The sequence below is a fragment of the Myotis lucifugus genome, unplaced genomic scaffold, assembly GCF_000147115.1.
Source record: "Myotis lucifugus unplaced genomic scaffold, Myoluc2.0 scaffold_323, whole genome shotgun sequence".
In the NCBI taxonomy this organism is placed as follows: Eukaryota; Metazoa; Chordata; class Mammalia; order Chiroptera; family Vespertilionidae; genus Myotis; species Myotis lucifugus.
The window spans coordinates 296,174-316,164 of record NW_005871371.1 but is presented as its reverse complement, the minus strand read 5'-3'; the positions used below and the strand labels follow the sequence as shown (position 1 = coordinate 316,164).

The window sequence follows — 19,991 nt, the reverse complement described above, 5'->3', positions numbered from 1 at the left end:
ACAACTCATGTCTTATACATTAACCTGTGATGCAGAACATTTTGTGAGAAAGCTTTCAGAAAAATTAGACTTTCATGCAAGACATCCCCCTGGACGCTCGACCTCCTCAGCGGCAAGGGCTTCAAAGGATTCCAGCAGGCTCTGGAGTCCTGACCTTCCCTCTCTGAAGCTGCAGTAGGCCCTCCTCGGTCAGACCACACTCAGCTCCCCGAAGTTCCCTGTTCCATTCCTTAAATAGCTTCTTAATGTTCCGGGAAGCCTCACATCAAGCTAATAGGCTTTGAGGCTCCCCGGGACTCAGATACAGGAAGAGAGTCTTTGAGGCCTCGGGAGGGAGAGGTGTGCCGTACAAATGCTTGTCTGAAGGGGAGCTGGAGAACATGTCAGGGCTTCCAGTGGCTCCTTCCTGCCTCACCGTCTGCCAAGAAAGGGAGAGAAAGGCCACAGGACTCCTTGAGATTCTTGCAGCTTCTCAGAGCAATTTCATTTGAGCAGCTGAGAGCTGAGGCCTGTGTGGCTCCATCTGCCTTCCTGGAACCTTCATTCCGTGTTGTTTATTGAGCAGTCACTGTGTGCCAACTACCTTTCTAGACACTGGAGATCCAGCTGTGAACAAAAGTGACACAGTCTCGCATGACTTCTAACCTAGGAGATGAGATAGACAAACACCACTGTCAGGTGATAGGTGCTCTGAAGAAGAATCAGGCAGGGGAAGGAGAGTGACGAGAGTCATTTTGGAAGATGTGATTTGGGGGGCCTCTCTAGGAAGGCACTATTTGAACAGAGATCTGAACAAGTGAGCTGATTTCCCACAGGTCCCTTCTTGTGCCTCTCCTTTCTTCTTTCCGGGACCCACCACTCCTCTGGATTAAGAGTGTGTCTGCCCGCCCCCGCCCCGAGGAAGACCAAAGTGCAGCAACTCTCTTCGTCCTGGGCCTTTGCAGTCAATCCATTTCCACCCGCCAGCACAGTCTTTACCTACTGCCACCCGTCTGGGTTCACTTGTCTGTCTTCTCTGCAAGGTCAGTTATTCTCAAATTTTAATGTGTTTAAGAATCCCTTGGTGCTAATTAAACAAATGAAGATTCCAGGGTCCACCTTTAAAAATTCAGATTGTGTAGCTCTGAGCCCAGGCATCAGCCTTTTTAATTAAAAACCAGGTAATTCCGATGCAGGTGGTGGGGGAACCACACCTCAAAAACTGTCCTAGGCAATAAGCTCCTGGGGGCACGTTCTGAGTTGTCCCATTTGTTTCTGTCTCCACAACAGAGCTGGCACTTGGTAACCATTCAATCAGTAACCAAGGGAAGCATTTTCCCTGTTGGACATTTCCCCTTGTCCTGCTTCCAATGAACACCCTGTGAGTTGGTCATCTTATCTCCCCCCCCCCCCCATTCAACCTCTAGGGGCCAGAGATACTGATCCCCCCCCCCCCCCATGGGCCTAGCAGTATCTTTCATAGTATAAATCAGAATAGATCTTCAGGACATATTTGCTGAAACAAAGAATAAATATGGAAGAGAGGAATGAGAAAAATTTGACATATGAGATCCATTTAGAAGCCCCCTAAGCTCATGGTGACCCAACAGACTTAGCTTGTTAACTCCAGCAGTCATCAAAATGTAATGCACTGATATTTAACAGAGAGCTGCTAACAAACAACAGACAGTGTTAGGGAGGGAGCAGGAATGAGTCGTGGTGGCGGGACACAATGAGTCACTGCTGAATGCTCTTGAGGGTCTTCGGCACTTAGAGATGTCCTTTATGTCATCACCGACCACCTATTTTACAAAGGAGCTATGACAAGCAACTTTTAATACAGCACCTCCACTTAGTAGTGTCTGGCCGCAGGCTGCTGCTTCAGCGCTTGTCTAAAACATGTTCGCATCTTTGCTCTATTACTGATGAAATTTCAATGTCATGTTAAGAGAGCTCATACCGGCTTCTTAAAACGACTTTTAAAAAGAATCCATCAATTCTTCCATTTGCCCAATCCTGGTTGCTTCTCTTGGATGCTCTCACGGCCTTTACATCTTGAGCAGCTCAGCAGATTCTCCAAACCTTTTTTCCCTTTTAAGTCCTCGGCGGAGGGCGAGGAGCTCCCGCAGCGCAGGCCTGGCTTTCTGGAGGAGCAAGAGCTCTCCCTTTGTCAGCAGGAGCCCTCACTTCAGGTCTCTGCTTCTAACTGGCTTTGGGACTTGGGACAAGCCATTTGTTTCCTTTAGCTATCAAGTTTCTCATCTCTGAAATCATTGTTAAAAAATTGGAAAAAGAATCATATTGTACACCTGTGTCTACCTCCCTCACAAAGCTGTTATAAAGATCAAATGAGATAATGTGGAAGGTCATTACAAATCCTCATGCACTACATGTTACTTTTCAAGGCACTGATCTCAGGGTGACACACCTGAAAGTCACCTAGTGGATGGAAGGAGATGAGTAAGAGTGGGCTCCGTGGACCTGGGATCCAGTTCCAAAAGTCTCATGTAAAATAACAGTCACTGGGCCCAGCCAGCATGGCTCAGTGGTTGAGCATCGACCTATGAACCAGGAGGCCGTGGTTCGATTCTCAGTCAGGGCACATGCCCGGGTTGTGGGCTCGATCCCCAGTGTGGGGTGTGCAGGAGGCAGCCCATCAATGACTCTCTCTCATCATTTATGTTTCTCTCTCTCTCTCTCTCTCTCTCTCTCTCTCCTTTCCTTTCTGAAATCAATAAAAATATATTTAAAAAAAGAGAAAATAACAGTGACGGGGACTCTCAGTAGTGTTTTTGGCAGAAGAGTCAGATTGTTCCCAAGGTAAAAGTGCCAACAGGTAGTAGAAAATAAGGAGAGAACAAGTCTTGTCCCCTGTATCCCATGTGGCCAACCAACCCAAAAAGCTCTACCCATAGAACTTTGCATGTGACGCTTGTACCAGAAGAAAAGAAAACTCTAGCATATCTCCTTGTGATTCTATACACCAAGTAGAATATTTCAGTATCGGCATTCTGGCACCGAGATTGCATCTAAATTCCCTATTGTGATTCTGTCTCCACTATACTAGTACAATGTCAAGAAGCACACACTGAATTTGGTGGCAAAAGACTTGGGTTTGAGGCCCATCTCTACCCCTTAGTAGTTAGCAAAACCACTTTGTTCATTCCCACTTCAGTCTGTTGACTCCTGCTAGGAACACTGAGTGAAGTAAAGATTCATCAGATGGAGAGTGTCAGGGAGCCGGAGTTGGACATCATACACCTTACATGTTAGAACATGCAGGGACCAGAGGCTGGGGATGTAAGAGAGGCCTGAGGGGCTGGGTGGCTTTCCATAGTTTGGTTTGGCCAAAGTGCTGGATTTCTGCTGTGAAGTGGCAAGGAACGAGGCACAACTTCTCAAATCTTCAGTGTCTCCCTGTGTGAAATGAAAAGGTTAGGACTGGGTGGCCACTGGGAATGCTCATGGGTCTAGCATTCTTCTAGTCTTTCATCATAGGATGGGTCAGACCTTGATGTGACTGACCACATGGCCTCAAAGCATCTGACTGTCAATGAATCAAGGGACATGTAAGTGTTACAGATATGTTGGCTGCTCATGCTACCCAAAAGGAGCTGGTTGTTTTGGCTGTGGGCATAATTGTATACTTTAAATATACCACAGGTATTCTTGAGGGTTTCTTTTTTCTTCTGCAATCTACAGACAAAATAAACATTTGACTTTGGAGGGGAGGTATAACCTAGTAGCTCAGAAAGTTTCTAAACAGCTAAAATGTTAGGTAGTGTGAAGAGCAGCCTGAAGTAGTACCCAGTGCCTGGCTGGCTGCTATGGCACAGGCTCCATTTTCTCCACAGGCCCGGGACTTTACAACTCAGGGAGGCGAGTAAGTTCCAGGGAGGAACTTCCTGCTTACATGGTGGGGTATTCTCACAACCTGCCCCTTTCTCTGGGCTTCCAATGGCTAGTTCACCACGGAATCAAAGGCTCATTGAGTAATCAGTGAACAAATGGGCTTGAATCTGGCTCATTCATCATTTGGGGAGTAAGTCTGTGCTCACTAACATGCCTGTTTACGGAGATGAGGGTCCGAGGAGCCCCAGCCTGCGAGTGGCAGTCCATGGGTGCCGTGTAGATGCACTGACTGGGTCACCGCTCAGGAGACAGCGAGGTGCACACAGAGACCACACGTCCCCGTCTGCCTGAGACAGTTTTGGTCTGTGTTGTTTTCTCAGTATTATTATTAATAGTGCCCCATTTGACTCTCAAAAATGCCCTGGTTGAGAGGCTACATTATATGGTCACTTGACATATAGAAAAGGAAACGATCGCTGCTCTTTACTCTTCTGGGTGCGACTGCCGACCAGCAGGACGGAGAGTAACCACGGCGTGTCACAGACAGTGTGGCAAAGTTTACAGTCATTATTTTTTTTAACTTCACTCTGCTTCACCTTTAAATCAAATCCACCATCAGTTCTAGTCACATTGTTTAGTTGGTTTGAAATGTCTCTTAGGTTTCAATCCCTGCCCCAGCTCAGCTCCTCACTGCCAGGAGTTTCAGTCCTACACCAGCTCCCTGCGTCCCTCTCTCCACCATCCACTCCCCACCCACCTGCTGTTCCAGGCTGCCTCCCATCACCGTCTTTATCATGCTACTCCCCTGGCTGAAGACCTTCTCTCCTGCTGCGGGTCCAGGCCAAGGCCCTCCACAACAATTAGGTTGATTAAATATAGCCCATTGCCCTTCAAGCTCATCTTCCAAGCTCTGTGACCCTCTAAGGCAGTGGTTCTCAACCTTGGATGCACATTAGAATCACCTGGGAATCTTTTTAAAATCCTGATTTCTGGGCCTCATCCTCCGGAAATTCTGTTTCTTTGTTATGGGGTGTGGCCACAACATTAGTAACAAAGAAACAGAATTTCCAGAGGATGAAGCCCAGAAATCAGGATTTTTAAAAGATTCCCAGGCCCTGACTGGTTTGGCTCAGTGGATAGAGCGTCAGCCTTCGGACTGAAGGGTCCCAGGTTCGATTCCGGTCAAGGGCACCAAAAAAATAAAAAAAATAAAAAGATTCCCAGGTGATTCTAATGTGCAGCCAAGGTTGAGAACCACTGCTAAGGCAAGTTTTATTCACACCAGACTCACTCCTGCTTTCCTCTTTTTCTTGTCCTACTTATCTTGTCCTTCTTCTGATTACATGGTTGTCTCTCCCTTCTCTGAATGCCCCTGGTCTCTTAGGAAGCAGGAATCACAGGTTTTATAGCTAATTAGTCTTTGGCTAGTCTCACCTCTCAACTGGCCCAAAATTCTAGCTCCTTGAGGACACGTTTCCCATTGTTCTCTTCGATGGACATCACTGGGCCCATGACCCCTCTAAAGAGCCAGGGAAATGTGTGGTGTCGATGGAATGTGAAGAGAAACTAGGAACTCATATGTTTTATGCCATGTTCTGTGCTAGGGACTTTATGTATGTCATTTGTTCCTTAGGTTCTTGGGTATAACAGCCCACTGTCCTCTTTTTTATTGAAGAGGAAGCTGAGATTTTCCCAAACAGCTACTGTGACCTTATTTGCGTAGAAGCTTTAAACAGCACATGACCTGGAGAATAAAGTCCAGACTCCTTCTTTTTTTTGGCATTCAAGGTCACGCAGCCAGTCTGAATTTCTAACCACTATATCACACTGCTTCCTGAGGTATTTGTGAAGGGTCTAGGGAATTTTTTAAAACAAGTTTTTCCTCTTCTATTACCCAAAGATAATTACTGTGACCATTTTAGAAAACTTCTAAATGGACTGAAACTTTCTTCAAGATTTATATAAACATAGACATGTATATGTGTGTACATACACATGTAACCTTTCTTTACCTACTTTGACCACAATCTTAGTATATACAATCATGTTGCTTCACTTAATATAGCACAACCACTGCCCATGTCATTACACACCAATGTTTCTTCTGACTTGGCCAGACTGTAGAGAATACACAATACAGTAAAACATTCTCTTTCCCCCAAGTGGGACTTTGGCTTGGGGCATGAGAAGCTACCAAGAATCAGACTGTAAATGTTAAGGTGTCAATGTGAGTTCTTAAATACTGTTCCTGTTTTCATGGGAGATAACAGGGGAGCCACAAACAAGAGAGTTCTTCTCCCTTAATGGGGAAGTCAGTCCTGGGAACCCCTCAGTGTGAAGCCTTCCAGAAGCCGGTGGGGAAGGCAGGCTTGTATTTACTGACCACGGAGCAGGCCTTGTGCCAGGCAATGCCATGGATGTTGTCGTCTGCTCCCCCAGCACCGTGTCGGTGCAGGCATTTCCACCCAGCCTGCAGGCAGGCCACGGGGGCCTGGGGCTGGGCTGGACTTCCGATGCCGGAGTCGCCGTTCTGCCTTCTTTTAGAGAAGGCTGTTTCTTTCAGATAAAAGGAAAAATCGTGTCTCAGTGAAGAAAACCAAGAATGGGCTAAACGAGTGAACTGGAGTTACAAACAACAGCTGCCAGGAATCTTGAACACGAAGGAGAGAAAAAATGAAGCCGAGAGGAAATCGAGCTCCCTGCGGTTCCGTCTGGCAGGAGCAGGAGGAGGAACGGCTGCATGGAGGAGGGGGTGGCTTTGCAAACTGGCCCCCATGCAGAAAAAGACCTCATTCTTTCAGGAGCTCAAAAGGGGGCAAAAGGCAACAGCAGTCTTAGAGTGGAGGCCGGAAAGTGTGAGCAACGTTAGAGGAATCCTAGCTCTGCGGAGGACCTGACACAGGCCAGAAAGGGGCATAGAGCACAGAACATCTGGAAGTTTGGGCTTCAGGCCTGGGCCAAGGTGCCTGCACTGTACAACATGATGTGTGTGCTGGGCTGGGCTGGGCTGGGCGAACTGCAGAGCTGAGGTGGAGGGTCTGGGCCCCAGTGCCTTTGGTTCACAAATCCTTCCTTCTCCCCTTGAACTCTTTAGGATGGTGTGAAAAAAATGGTGAATGGTGATGAGCTTCACTGAGCAACAGGATGGGAGACCTGGCTGGGAGGAGAGGCTGCATCTCATGCTGTCACTTGGAGACCACAAGATGCCGGGACCAGGGGAGGGTCAATGCCCCCCACCCCGGACCAGCAGGCCCGCGCTGGTTGGCGGGGCCTCTTGCGGAATTCAGTTCTTGGCCAGAAGTCCCTGCCGTAGACCTCAGGAGATCTGAGGAAGGCTCAGTAAACCTGGCGGCTGCTCTTCAGGTTTGGCAAACTCGAGATTTTTCCAGTGCCTTGCGTTCAGCAAAACTGAAAATGTGTTTGGCTAGAAACCCTCCTCTAATTTTTTTTTTTTTTTTTGGTAAATTTGATCCACATGCTTTTGATTTATTTTTATTTAACTCATCACGTCAGATTAGGAGCTACAATGATGAAGGGAACAGTGCTGATTTCCAAGAAGGTTTTTTAGCCTCTTTTCTTAGAACTAAATCACCTCTCCCCCACCCCACCGTTTCAGCCATCAGTCTGAGCTGGGTTTGTAATTGAGAACCCAAATGTGAAAGGGATCCATGCTTGGCAAAGACGAAGCACAGCGCAGGAATGCTCTTAGGAAGTCACGGTCAGAAAGCCGGGGAAGGGTGGGGCTGGCCGATGAAGACAGGAAGGGAGTCCGCTGTTCTTCACTGGATGGTTTAAATCCATTTACTTGGCTTCCTGGGCTCCCAACAGAAACCCTAGCTGTTTCTCTAGAGCAGGGGTGGGCAAACTTTTTGACTCGAGGGCCACAATGGGTTCTTAAACTGGACCGGAGGGCCGGAACAAAAGCATGGATGGAGTGTTTGTGTGAACTAATATAAATTCAAAGTAAACATCATTACATAAAAGGGTACGGTCTTTTTTTTTTTTTTTTAGTTTTATTCATTTCAAACGGGCCGCGGGCGTTTGCCCACGGCTGCTCTAGAGACTGACTTCAATACTGCCCCTCAGGGAAAGAAGCTCCTGTCCCCAGAATGGGGGTGAGGGTCTCCTGTACTCATCTTTTCTCTACACTCCTCCATGGTAGCCAATCCAAGGGGCTCCTCCTCTTCCCTCTCATCTCCCTCTGCCTTTCCTGGCTCTGCCTAAGGCCGCTCCATCTGGAAGCTTTTAAAATGTACAACAATTTTAATCTCGTGCAAAGGAATATTGGGATCTATACAACATACCCATTAAGCTAAATTATAGGTACACAATCTTATTTTGCACAATTCTGTCTGGCCTAGGTTGGCACACACTGAACGCCATTACTGCCTTTCCCAATTACTTTTTCTACTATATCATCATCTCATCTTCTCCTACAACTTAAGTCTGAGGCCGGCAGTATTTCTCTGAAAAACTGGACACTGAGGTCCCAAGACCAAGGTCTCTCTTCAGAGCCCCTCGAACCAGCACTCAGTGGGTCCCTTGGCCACTATCCAAAGAAATATCCTTGAGCTCGGCTTCTCTCCCCTACACACACTGATTGAGTTGGACAGACCTTGGTATAAATACCATCTTGCCACTTAATAACTGTACACTGTTGGGGGAGTTATTTCCCTTCCCTGGGTCTCAATTTCCCGTTCTATAAAAGGGGTATAATAATCACATGTAGTTCACAGAGCTGTGAGGATTAAATGAGATACTGCATATATAAAATAAATAAAGTATGTTGCCTGGTCCAGACTGAGTAGTTTAACAAATGTGACCTGTTATTATTATTCTAAAAACTCAACACTATTCAACTCTACACTTCTCTAAGACCATGTAAATTTTTCCAAAGATTGCCAGTTTCCTCTTGAATCCTTCCTCATTCCTCACCAATGTGGGACCAACCAACCCACTTCCCTGCAAACCGGCATCACTGAAGACAGATGACTGGGGTTTCTGATCAACCAGCTGGGAAGCTGCATCAGTCAGTCCTCAGGGGGTGTCCCACACAGGCCCAGTCTCTTCTTGGGATGCACAGCAGCAGAACGACTGGAATAGCTATAATTTAACTGCATTAGAGATCGTTCTCCTTCAAACCAAACCAAGCCTCTTCTCACTTTATATAGAAAGCATATGTGTGTCCGGGGGTGGGAGGTGAGAAGGTTTTCACTGCTTTAAGGAGCAAAATGGTTACTTAGCGTTTCCCGAGACACTCGCCGCCACGGGAACACGAGTCGCACTGCATCTGTCCCTTTTGGAAAGCAGAAAGGTGACGGCACCATTGAATATGTCTGATAAGTGCCTCTCCCAAGAGGGAAAACATAGAAATGCCTGAGGTTAGTATTGATTGTTTTTCTCTGGCCAGGAACCGTTTCAGCAGTAATCTATGGATCCTGATATGGACCAGAACCGAGGGACCAGGACGCTTTGACGTAATAGTGGTCCTCATCACGCAGAATTGCTAGGAGGGCTAAAGAGAGACATTTGCAAGCTCTTGATGAGTGGTAATTATCACTTCTACCCAGCTAACCTCACCTGACATCCTAGGTGATCTCAGGAAATCTGTGTGTCTTCCATGCCTGATACTTACTAGGGACCTCCCTATCCGTGGCCTCCTCTGCCTGTGGCTGGGTGTATTTTGGATGCCAGCCTCAGCAAGAGAAGAAACGATCCCTGCTCACAGCCCTGCCAAAGGGGCAGGCCTAGGTGACAGTGCCCACCGGTGGCTCTGGAGTGGACACACAGACTGAAGGGGCAATCTACAGACGGGAAAGTCACTGCGGCCAATGAGATTCCCCTCTGGTGATCGGGACCCGGGAAAGGGAGAAACTGGGTTGACCGGCAGCAGAGACATAGAACCTGGCTGGTCCCATTAATGGCAGCACGCTCACGAAAAGGACAGCCTCCCCCTGCTGAGGCTCTCCAGGACGCACTGGGCCCAGGACCACCTCCCCACACAGCCCGGCTGCTTACGCGTTCTTCTAGTAGACACTACAAACATCTCTTCCAACTGCTTCAGAATAAACATGTCCCTTTTTCTGAGTTAGCTTGAGTGGGTCTCTGTTTCCTCCAACAGAAAGAGCCTTCGCTCACACAGCTCCGCCCCTTGGGAAGAACATGCAGATGGAGCCCTGGCTGAACATCCTGGGCACTTCCAGCGCAAGGCATCGCTTCAACAACCAGCCCCACGGGAGGCAACCCGACTCACTCCTCCCTGGCTCCCTTCTACCGCAGACATCCAAAAAGTTAAAGCTCTGCTCCTCCCGGCCTCCCCTGTAGCGAGGGGCGGTCATGTGAGATAGTCCTGGTCAAAGATTTGCAAGTGAGTGTCTGTCAGGACAGAGAGTAGCGTCCCTCCTGTGTTGCGTGAAAATGTCATGCTTGGAGCTGCGGCCACCATCTTGCCACCGCAAAGTGAAAGTCAGACAAGAGAGATTCCAGCCCTGGCACATTGGGGATGCTATGCCACTGGCAGCCCCCAAATAACAGATGCCTTGTTATGTGAGAAAAGTATATCCCTAAACTACCATTAGATTTTTCTATAACTTAGAAGCAAAATCTTTTTGAAATTATGTACTCTGAAATAGACCTTGATATTATTTCCTGTATTTTATGAAAAATGATTTTTTTAACCCAAATTTATGACTAGCTTTTCAATTAGCTTCTCCATATATCAACTGAATGATAGCAGCTCTCCAGGTAATTAAAAATCTAAGAGGAGAGCCCTAGCCGGTTTGGCTCAGTGGAAAGAGCATCGGCCTGCGGACTGAAGGGTCCTGGTTCGATTCCGGTCAAGGGCACGTACCTTGGTTGCAGTTCCCCGGCCCTGGTCGAGGTGTATGCAGGAGGCAACCAATTGATGTGTCTCTCTCACATCAATGTTTCTTTCTGTCTCTGTCTCACCCTCTCCCTTCCACTCTCTCTAAAAAGCAATGGGAAAAATGTCCTTGGGTGAGGATTAACAAAAAAACAAAACAAAACAAAATCTAAGAGGAGAGAAAAATATACATCACCAACTATGCTATAAGGCAGAAAGTGCACACGCTGTACTAGTAAGAGGCAGCTGCTCTCCATCTGGAGTAGCGGGAAGACATTACTGCTGATTGAGGGGGGCGGGGGGAGTCACAGAAGTCTCCACAGGAGGAGCATTTAAGTTAAATTCTAGAGAAAAAAAGAATTTGGGTGGATGGAGATGGGTAGGAAGGGCATTAGAGGTAGAAGGAATCGGTTAAGTAAATATGGGAAACTGGAAGTCATGTGTAGGAAATAGTAAATTCCTTCAGGCTGCAGCAGGGGAACAAAGATCAGATTAAAAAGACCCATTTACAACAAGCCTTGAATGCCAAAAAAAGGGAGTCTGGGCTTTATTCTCCAGGTCATGTGCTGTTTAAAGGTTCTACGCAAACAAGGTCACAGTAGCTGTTTGGGAAAATCTACTTAATAGCCATATGTGGGGTGGATTGAGGAGGCTGGGGATGCCGCTAGGAGGCTATGCAGCTACCAGGACAGAGGCCATGAGGGTAGAAACAGGACAGTCAATGTGAGAATGGGGTGGGAAGGAGCAACAGACATGAGAGAGAGCACAGAAGTACATGCTAGACAAGCCGACTGTAGGTGGATATGGGGTGAGAGTCACAGGAGGAACAAAGGAAGAAAATACTTCTTGGTACAAAATAGAAGCAAAAACAGTACCTCTGGAGCTGAAGACAGGAATGGCTTTATGTAGATGTTGGAGTCATGCACCTTCAGGTCATGGTCCCCCAGGCCCCTGGTCACTCCGATAGTTGCCATCACTCGGGCCTGGGAGGAAAGCAGAGGGTCATGAGAAACACTCTCACGTACGAGCAGTGCAGCCGCCATGGGCCCAGAGAGAAGCAATACTTTCCCAATTCCTCTTGCCTCTTGCTACTAACCAATGTGGGTAGCTGTTTCCAAGGAAGGGCTCGCTCACCAAGATCACTTATGTCCTTAGCGAGTGGCTTTTCCACCAGTTATCTTAAGGTTGATGGGTGGCTGTTGTCTCTTTCCAGCTTTCTTTTGTAGAGACTGGAGGGAAGGGTGTCCAATAAACTAAACCCAATACACGTGTGATGTCTACAGCTACTAATCTCAGTTCCAACCAAATCCAACAGCATCCATCCATTTGTCCACCTGTCTGTCATACACCCACTCCACAAGTACTTGCAGAACACCAGCTATATCTCTGGTACTGTAATAGGTACTAGATGCAAAGAAGTCAGTGGCAGCTCCTATCCTCCCAAAGCTCATATTTTACACTTTATAGCTGGAGAAAATAAACCATTAGCAACGTGCAACCTTCCCTTTCTCCACAAATCCCCTCTGGGGATTACCACACAGAGGCCTCCAGGCTGAGACCCCACCACCCGTGCGCTTCTGGTTTTCTGAACACTTTAAGGAAGCAAGACTATTACTCTTAATGCCTATGCACTCAGCCTTCATACTGCCCAGGATGCCACAGATTTGATCTACCCAGACATTTAGTGCAGACACCATGCTGTGGGGGACAAATGTCTATGGACTCGTCCCTACTATAAAGGAACCTGGTAAGGGAGAGAAGGGGCACATGGCTAATGATATATAAAATATGGCCAATATGAAAGACATATAAACAATGGGTGGTGGGAGTTCAGAGGAGGTAAAACTTCTGCTGAGAAGGTTCCACGGAGGTGGCACTAAATTTCTATGCAGAAGCACAGGCAGCATCCAGACGGGTAAACACAGAGGGAGGAAGCTCATTCTGGGTGGGATGAAGCTCAATGCCCTAACACTGGGTCACCAGTGATGTATCTGGTGTATGTTCAAAGCTCCGAGCTTGAATCCTCACTTCATTGCTCGGGTAATAAGAATAACTCATAAACGCTAAGAAATCTTACAATCTCACACATCACCATCACCTTCCTCCTAGTTTCCCCAAAAGTCTGTGGAGTTTGGAGCTGGTTTTAGATCAGAAGGTGGGCAAGTTTACATTAAACGTGGAAATGAACGCATGACATGCTTTTCAAAGGCAGGAATCTCAGGGGGTAAAATGCAGACACTGATGTGAAGCTGGGCCCCCTGGTCTCAGCACCTGGCTGCAATGTCTCTGTCTGCAGGAAGAATGCAGTGACTCAGGCGTTTGTCCTGATTGGGAACTGGCTTCAGAGCCTCATCTTCGCTCCAGGTCGGGGAGCCACGTCTCTGCAGAAACCCTCTGCTCTGCCAACGTGGGGACGGGGCCAGCCCCCTCCCAGCTGGTAAGTGTTCAACTCGAGATGCGGAAACTGTCCCTGCTCTTCTCCCTGCACTGGCACCTCCTCTGGCTGCAGGAAGCACAGGTGGGCGTGTTGGTCCAAAACACAGTGATGTTTCTGATAGTTACTGAATTAGTTTACAAAGTATATAGTGTCACCCACACAAGGCTGAAAGCACTGGCAGAAATAAAATGAAAGGTGACAGCTGTGGTATTCTATTCGGAAATTCCGGGGCAGGCATATGCAGAGGGAGGCGCCTAAAGGATGGGGTGGCACGGACGGATGGATGGACGGACGGACGGACGGACGGACGCGCTGCCGGTGAAGTTGCCTCGGGCTGCCTGGGTGCGGGGCAGCCGGGCGACAGAGCCATGCGGCCTTTAAATAGGTCACAGCTCCTGCGACAGCACCGGCCAGCTGCACATCACAGGGCTGCCGAGCCCCAATTACCTGACACGCCAGAGAAGTGCGATGTCCTGGTAAACTGAACTTTCCCTTGGCTGGGAAAACCTTGCTCCTTTAAATCTTTCTGTTGATAATCTTCGAAGAGCACATTTGTCCATTTTCGTTATGTGAAGGACGTACACTGAACGTAAGGGAGTGGCTGACTCAATCCTCATGCAGTTGCTGAAGGCCTGCCCTGTGTCAGGTGCCGGGCTTGACAGGGACTAGGATACAGCCCTCAGAGGGCGTGGCCCTGAGCCCCCTGGTCTCACTGGCACCGCAGGAGACACAGAGAATCTCCAGGTGCCGCTGGGGCACTGGGCTGAGCCATCGCATTAATGGTACCCAGGGTGCGGAAAGGTTCCAGTACTTCTCTCGGGAACAGAGCTCTGCCTTGTCACGATCCTCAACCATGGACCGTGAGGTGGGTGTCCCGTCTCCAGGAAAGGGGCAAGTTCGTTTGAAAAGTGGTCGCTACATGGATCAGACAGTCATGTTTCACTTCCCTCCATGAAATGCCTTCCCATGAAATCACCGCTGGGCTCCACGCAGCTCTCAAATCTAACTGACTCATTCTCTCTCCCTCTCTCACAGATGCATACACACACACACACACACACACACACACACACACACAGAGTTCTGCTCAGGAAGGCATCCTCCAGTTTTCTTATGAGTCAGTTCCTCCTGCTAAAAACTATCAAATGCTGGGAAAATGTCAGTTGAACATTCTTCTGAAAGTGGCCACATTCTTCCCTGCTCACTGGCACTCTCAGCACCTGGCTGGGACGTCTCTGTCTGCAGGAAGAATGCAGTGACTCAGGAGGTGTTTGTTCTGATTGGGAACTGGCTTCAGAGCCTCCTCATCTCCGCTCCAGGACGGCAGCCTCCCCCAGGCTCTGCGCACAGACCCTCTGAGACGACAGCTTCCTCCGCGTCAGCAGTGCCTGCTGCTCAGCGTGCGGTGCTGACGGGGCCTGGGTGCGGGTGAGGAATGCTCTGTGCTGTCCCAGCATGCGCTCGGGTCCATGTGGTCCTACAGCTTCGTCACAGTAAGGCTCTGGGTGCCCTCCCACAGGCCACGTGGAGAAGCAGACTTGCAGGTGGGGTGTGAGCACGAGGAGGAGGCAGAGGGCCCCGGCTGCGCATTGGAGACCACCCCTTACAGCTGCGTGGCTGTGCCTGAGAGGTTCTGACCTTGAGTCTCAGCTGCCTCGTCCGCCAGCTCTGCCTGCCTGTGGCTTGTCAGATGCACAATGCGCTGATGTATGTGAAAGTGGTCATGTTGCACACAGTAAACGGGAGCTGCTATTTTCACAAAACTTGACTCTCCCCCCCTGAGCTCGCTGCACCCCTCTCAAACCTGCCACTCCTGGGGCCCTGAGGACAGGAGGCCTGAAGGACACGGGAGGTGACTCAGCTGTCAGGGCCATAGGACAGGCGCTGCAGAGTGGAATGCACAGGCCGCCCCGGCTCTGCAGAGACGGCCTTGTTCTCCGTGTGGGGGAGGTGATGCCTACCTTCTTGCCTTCTCCGTATATTAGGGGAAACTTCAAGTCATCATCCTCAATGGTTTTGTATGCCCTGTAGGGGGATAAACAACATTCTTTAACAGGTTGGCACTCAATTAGGGATCCGCTCCCCTGACACGGCTGCTCGGTGCTGTCTTTTCCCCGAGACTCCATCCGCTCAGCACACTGCCAATCTCTTTCTTTATAAAGAGTTACTCTCCCTACAGAATTGTGTGTGTGTGTGCACATATGTTAATGAACCAGAAAATAAGGTTTTATATGCTTGAAGAGGGAAAAACTAAGTTGGCCCATTCATAATGAGCAAGAAGGGGAGGCGGGTTCCCGTCCTGAGCACGTGGTGCCATGGGATAATGCCCAGCATCGTGACAGGGCCGTGTCATTAACCTGAAACTGTGCGAAACAGCGGAGCTCTGACATGGATGGAGAGTGAAAATGCGCCAAGAGCCAGTTCTCACCTTCGGGGGTTGTTTACACCAAAGCAGCCTGGTGTGGGGATGGCTGGAGAAGGGATATTTAGAGCCTGCTTGACCTCAGTGTGATATTCAAGGTTGGCAGAAAATTCTGTTTCACAATAGCTATTAAATGGCCATTCGACACACAGAAAATCCGGTTTATGCTTCAATGGTTTCAGACATGGTTGTCCAGATGCCATGCACACACGGCGGAGGCCAGGGCTGGGGAGCAAATGAAGCCCGTGTCTTGCAATTTTGCTCATCAGGAATTTGAAAAACAAGCCAACAAACATGGCACCCGATTACCACCTGCGCCCTGGGCACGTGGCTTCACCTGTGTTGGTCTCGGTTTCCTCGTCTAGAAAACGAGGGTAATCACGCAGGATGTAAACAGCTTAGGTCAGAGCCTGGCGCTCAGTAAGGACCCAATTAGCGAGCTACTACTAATATTTAGGACATCATTAATACTTGGCACACCAGTTCCCCTCTCTTCAAAATGGAGATGACACTGCCTACTCACCACCTCAAAGAAATATTAGGAAGACGAAGTAGAGGCTGGGGTGGGTTCCACTAGGTTAGGTTCTATAAGCAAGATGCTTTTCTAAAATAATGTCTCCTGCCCTAGCCAGTTTGGCTCAGTGGATACAGTGTCGGCCTGCAGACAGATGAGTCGTGGGTTGGATTCTGGTCAAGGGCACATGCCTGGGTTGCAGGCTCGATCTCTCATGGGGGGTGTGTAGGAGGCAGCCAATCAATGATTCTCTCTCATCATTGACGTTTCTATGTCTCCCTCTCCCTTCCTCTCTGAAATAAAAAATATATTTAAAAATAAAAAATAAAGTAACGTTTCCTGAGGGCATGAAAAGAACTAAATTGCAAAATAGCCTCCCAGTCCTGATATATCGAGGCAAGTTGCAGCTGTGAAAAAGAAGCATCTCTTACCCTTTGAGGCAGCATGGAGGGCCCTGGAGAGTATCATGCTAAGTGAAACAAGTCAGTCTTTGAGCGGTTTTAGGCACTGTAAGGGGGGCTGCTAAAGGCATTAGAAGTGGGATCACTGGGTCAAATGGCAGATCCACATTTAATGTTTTGAGGAAACCTCATACTGTATAAGTCAGTAAGAGAAAGACTTACCTCGATATACAAAAAGAATGCAACCCAATTTAAAAGTGCAACCCCAAAGCTAAAGCAGGAAGTTACTTAGTGAACGTGCTCCTCCCCAGGGGCTAGGCTGGGCTCAGGTTCAGCACCGCTCTCTGAGCAGCCCTGGGCAGGTAGATGAGCCTCTCTGGACCTCAGGATCCTCATGATCACAGGGCAAAAACAGGCTAAAAAACTGGCTTGTGAGGCTTCCAATGGGCTAGTGAATGTGACGAGCTTAGGGTGCATTCAGCACAGTGCCTGGCACAGCTGAGACCTGGCACGGGCTGGGACTGTTGTCAGGTGAGCCCAGAGGTGCTCTAGAATTGGACTGTCAACATCAGAACCTCCCGCCCCTAAATCTATCAAATTTCCCCAAAGGGGAAATAGCTCCTTAAATGTTTTCATACTCACAGGAACTATTTAAAACACTGTAGTATACAAGTCATTGGGGAACAAGCAGCTATTATTAGAACACAGACTCAGCTTGGGGTTGAATGGGTCTGTAGACCAGTGGGTCTACTGCAGGTTCAGTCACCTGGGAGGGCTTTAAAGCATCCCTTTGCCCAGGTCACACCACAGAGCAATGAAGTCTGAACCTCTGGGGGTGGGAACCAGGCACTGGGAACTTCTCTAGGCTTCCCAGATGAGTCCAATGAGCAGCCAAGGTTGAGAGTTACTGCAGTGGACCAAGTGTCATTAGGGAACATTGAAATGCAGCTGAGCGACAGCCCCCTGGCAGCTTGACCCACAAGATGACAGACGCTATGACTCAGGGGGGACGGGGGAAATGGCCTAAAAAAGGCTCTGAAATGAGCATGAGCTGGACGTGGGGACCATGGAGGAAGAGGTGTGGAGAGTGAGAAGACAGGCTCAGACGGGTGGGGACAGCACCGGGAGAGGGGCTGGGCCAGGGGCCCAGGCACAGGAGCCTGAACTTCAATGGGAGGCAGCAGGCAGCAGCTTGAGAATCAATGACTGGAAATTACTTAGTGCTCCGGAAAGACAGGCTAAGAGCACTCTTCACAGGTGTGGAAAGGCAGCAAGAAAACGGTTCACTGACTCCACCACAAGCCCAGGGAGTCAAATTCTCCAGGGCCCAGAATTCCAGGAGCATGAGGTCTGCGTTAACCATCGCTCTGAAAGACGGACATTGATCTTGGAATTGTCACCCGCAGGATCAAGACAATTCTAAGTTCTAATATTGTATTTTAGCTTATGTATCTTTATCTTCAAGAACAAAACAATCCCACTAAAAATAGAAGAGAACTCTGGATAAGGAAGGGTTATTCTGTTTCTGCCATTGTTGGTTTTCAATCAAATGTGAGCCCTCCCCCACAGATGACCAAGGTGGACAGCTATAGATAAAAAGAGAAAGTACAATACCCTCCCCCTCAATCTTTCGGGGTCCTAAGCACAGTTCATCATGAAGGTAGCTGGACTTCCCTCCATATTTAAGGTCTTGAATAATAAAGAACAAAAGGCTCGAGAGTTAAAACTGGTAACTTGATTGAAGAGTCTGTATAAATGAAGGCCCACTAACAGTGCCAGCACCTCTCCATGCCGAGCACTGAGCGTGGTGCTTGCTTACAGTGCCTAAAACCACTCAAAGACTGACTTGTTTCACTTTGCATGATACTCTCCAGGGCCCTCCATGCTGCCTCAAAGGGTAAGAGATGCTTCTTTTTCACAGCTGCAAGTATTCCATGGTGTAAATGTACCACAGCTTTTTATCCACTCATCTGCTGATGGGCACTTGGGCTGTTTCCAGATCTTCGCTATTGTAACTTGTGCTGCTATGAACACAGGGGTACATACATTCTTTCTGATTGGTGTTTCAGGTCTCTTAGGCTATATTCCTAGAAGTGGGATCACTGGGTCAAATGGCAGATCCACATTTAATGTTTTGAGGAAACTCCATATATAAGTTAGAGGAAGACAAGTATCACCTGACCGAACTCATGTGGAATTTAAGTAACAAAATAAACTGATGAATGGAGTGGACCCAGAGACATGGAAGCGTGGAACAGAGTGCGGAGTCTCAGAGGGAAGGCGGGGGAGGGTGGGTGGTGGGAAGTAATCAACCAAAGACCTGGAATGCATAACCCATGGACACAGACAATGGGTGCTGAAGGCCTGGGGCGGGGTGAGGGGACAGGGGCGGGCTGGAGGGGGTCAATGGGGGAAGAAAGGGGGCATATGTAATACTTTCAACAATAATTATTAAAAAAATAATAAAAGTACATAAAGACCTTATACACAAGGGGACTGAAGCTCAGAGACATTGAGTTACTCTCCCCAGATCACACACACGTTAGTGACCCTCAGACTAAACTAGACTTTCCCAGAAAACACACCAAAGAGACGTGATGTCAGGGCTCAGCTCTGGGGATTTCTTATTCTAGTTGGAGAGACTCAAGGAGACCATTGTTGTCCACTTCTCAGTGGGTGAACAGCAGGCATTTGATGAAGGGGGACTTTGGGCAAAAGAGGAAGGTGAATTTTCTATATGAGGTAAAAGAACAAAAGGTGACCACGTGTGGACAAAACTAGCAGCTGCTGCACTACACAGTCTACAAGGGAAAACAGAAAAGGCGGGGCTGCAGCCCAGGTCACCGCGTCTGCGGTCAGAGTCTGGGGGAGCCTCTCCCACAGACAGCAGGCTCCTCAGGTCTGTTCTCGCAGCTTAAGGGCCACCCCACTTTCTGCCCACCTGAAAGGCCTGCCTGCTGTTCAAACTTCACTATGGTCCACGTCTGGGCTGTGGGCCTGAATCTACGCGTCCAGCTCGGCCGTGGCTTCCATCCTTCTCAACCGGGGGAGGCGAGACGATCAGGACAGAGGCTTGAAGCCTGAGAGCTCCAGGACCAGGACATGGAGGCACTCATGACCGAAGATTAATGAAAAATGACTCTTCTTTCACATCAGATCCTACGATTTCTGAAATCCTGATTAAATTTTTAAAAATAACTCCCAAAACGGATTACTCACTAGTTTTACAATAGTATAACTGGGCAGAGATCATATTCAAATAATTACTTGAAGCGTAGCTGAAAGGCTTAGAAAGATTTTTAGAATAACTCTTATTTTGGATCAATTCCTCTATGAATATTTATGAGGCCAACTGACAAAAAGATGAGACGAGAAAAAAATTCAAGGCTTAAAAAAGGGCCAAATTAAAGGCTTTCTCTAACACTGGGCAGTATCCTCAGAAGATGCACTAAACATCGTTTTAAGCAGTCGTTCCCTCGCCATGTGGATTCTGCAAAGCTGAAAAGAACAAGGCACCAGCTGGT

The 19,991-nt window shown here is 48.4% G+C and overlaps 1 protein-coding gene and 1 long non-coding RNA gene across 3 annotated transcripts in view; one reads left to right on the top strand and one right to left on the bottom strand.

The window, feature by feature from the left end:
* The window catches only part of PPM1H (protein phosphatase, Mg2+/Mn2+ dependent 1H), a 238,083-nt gene that overhangs the window by 25,841 nt on the left and 192,251 nt on the right, over positions 1-19,991 (bottom strand). Inside the window, exons 7-8 of the mRNA XM_023764234.1 lie at positions 15,092-15,155; positions 11,569-11,676 (exon numbers count right to left, since the gene is read on the bottom strand). Of these exons, the coding sequence (XP_023620002.1) occupies positions 11,569-11,676; positions 15,092-15,155 (172 nt within the window). The remainder of the gene's footprint in view (positions 1-11,568; positions 11,677-15,091; positions 15,156-19,991) is intronic.
* LOC111828290 lies at positions 6,855-10,484 on the top strand. 2 transcript variants are annotated; one of them, XR_002832109.1, is made up of 2 exons: positions 6,855-7,194; positions 9,953-10,484. It is a non-coding gene; the product is annotated as an uncharacterized LOC111828290 (long non-coding RNA). The 2 variants fall into 2 exon arrangements; XR_002832108.1 differs by having other exon boundaries at positions 9,242-10,484.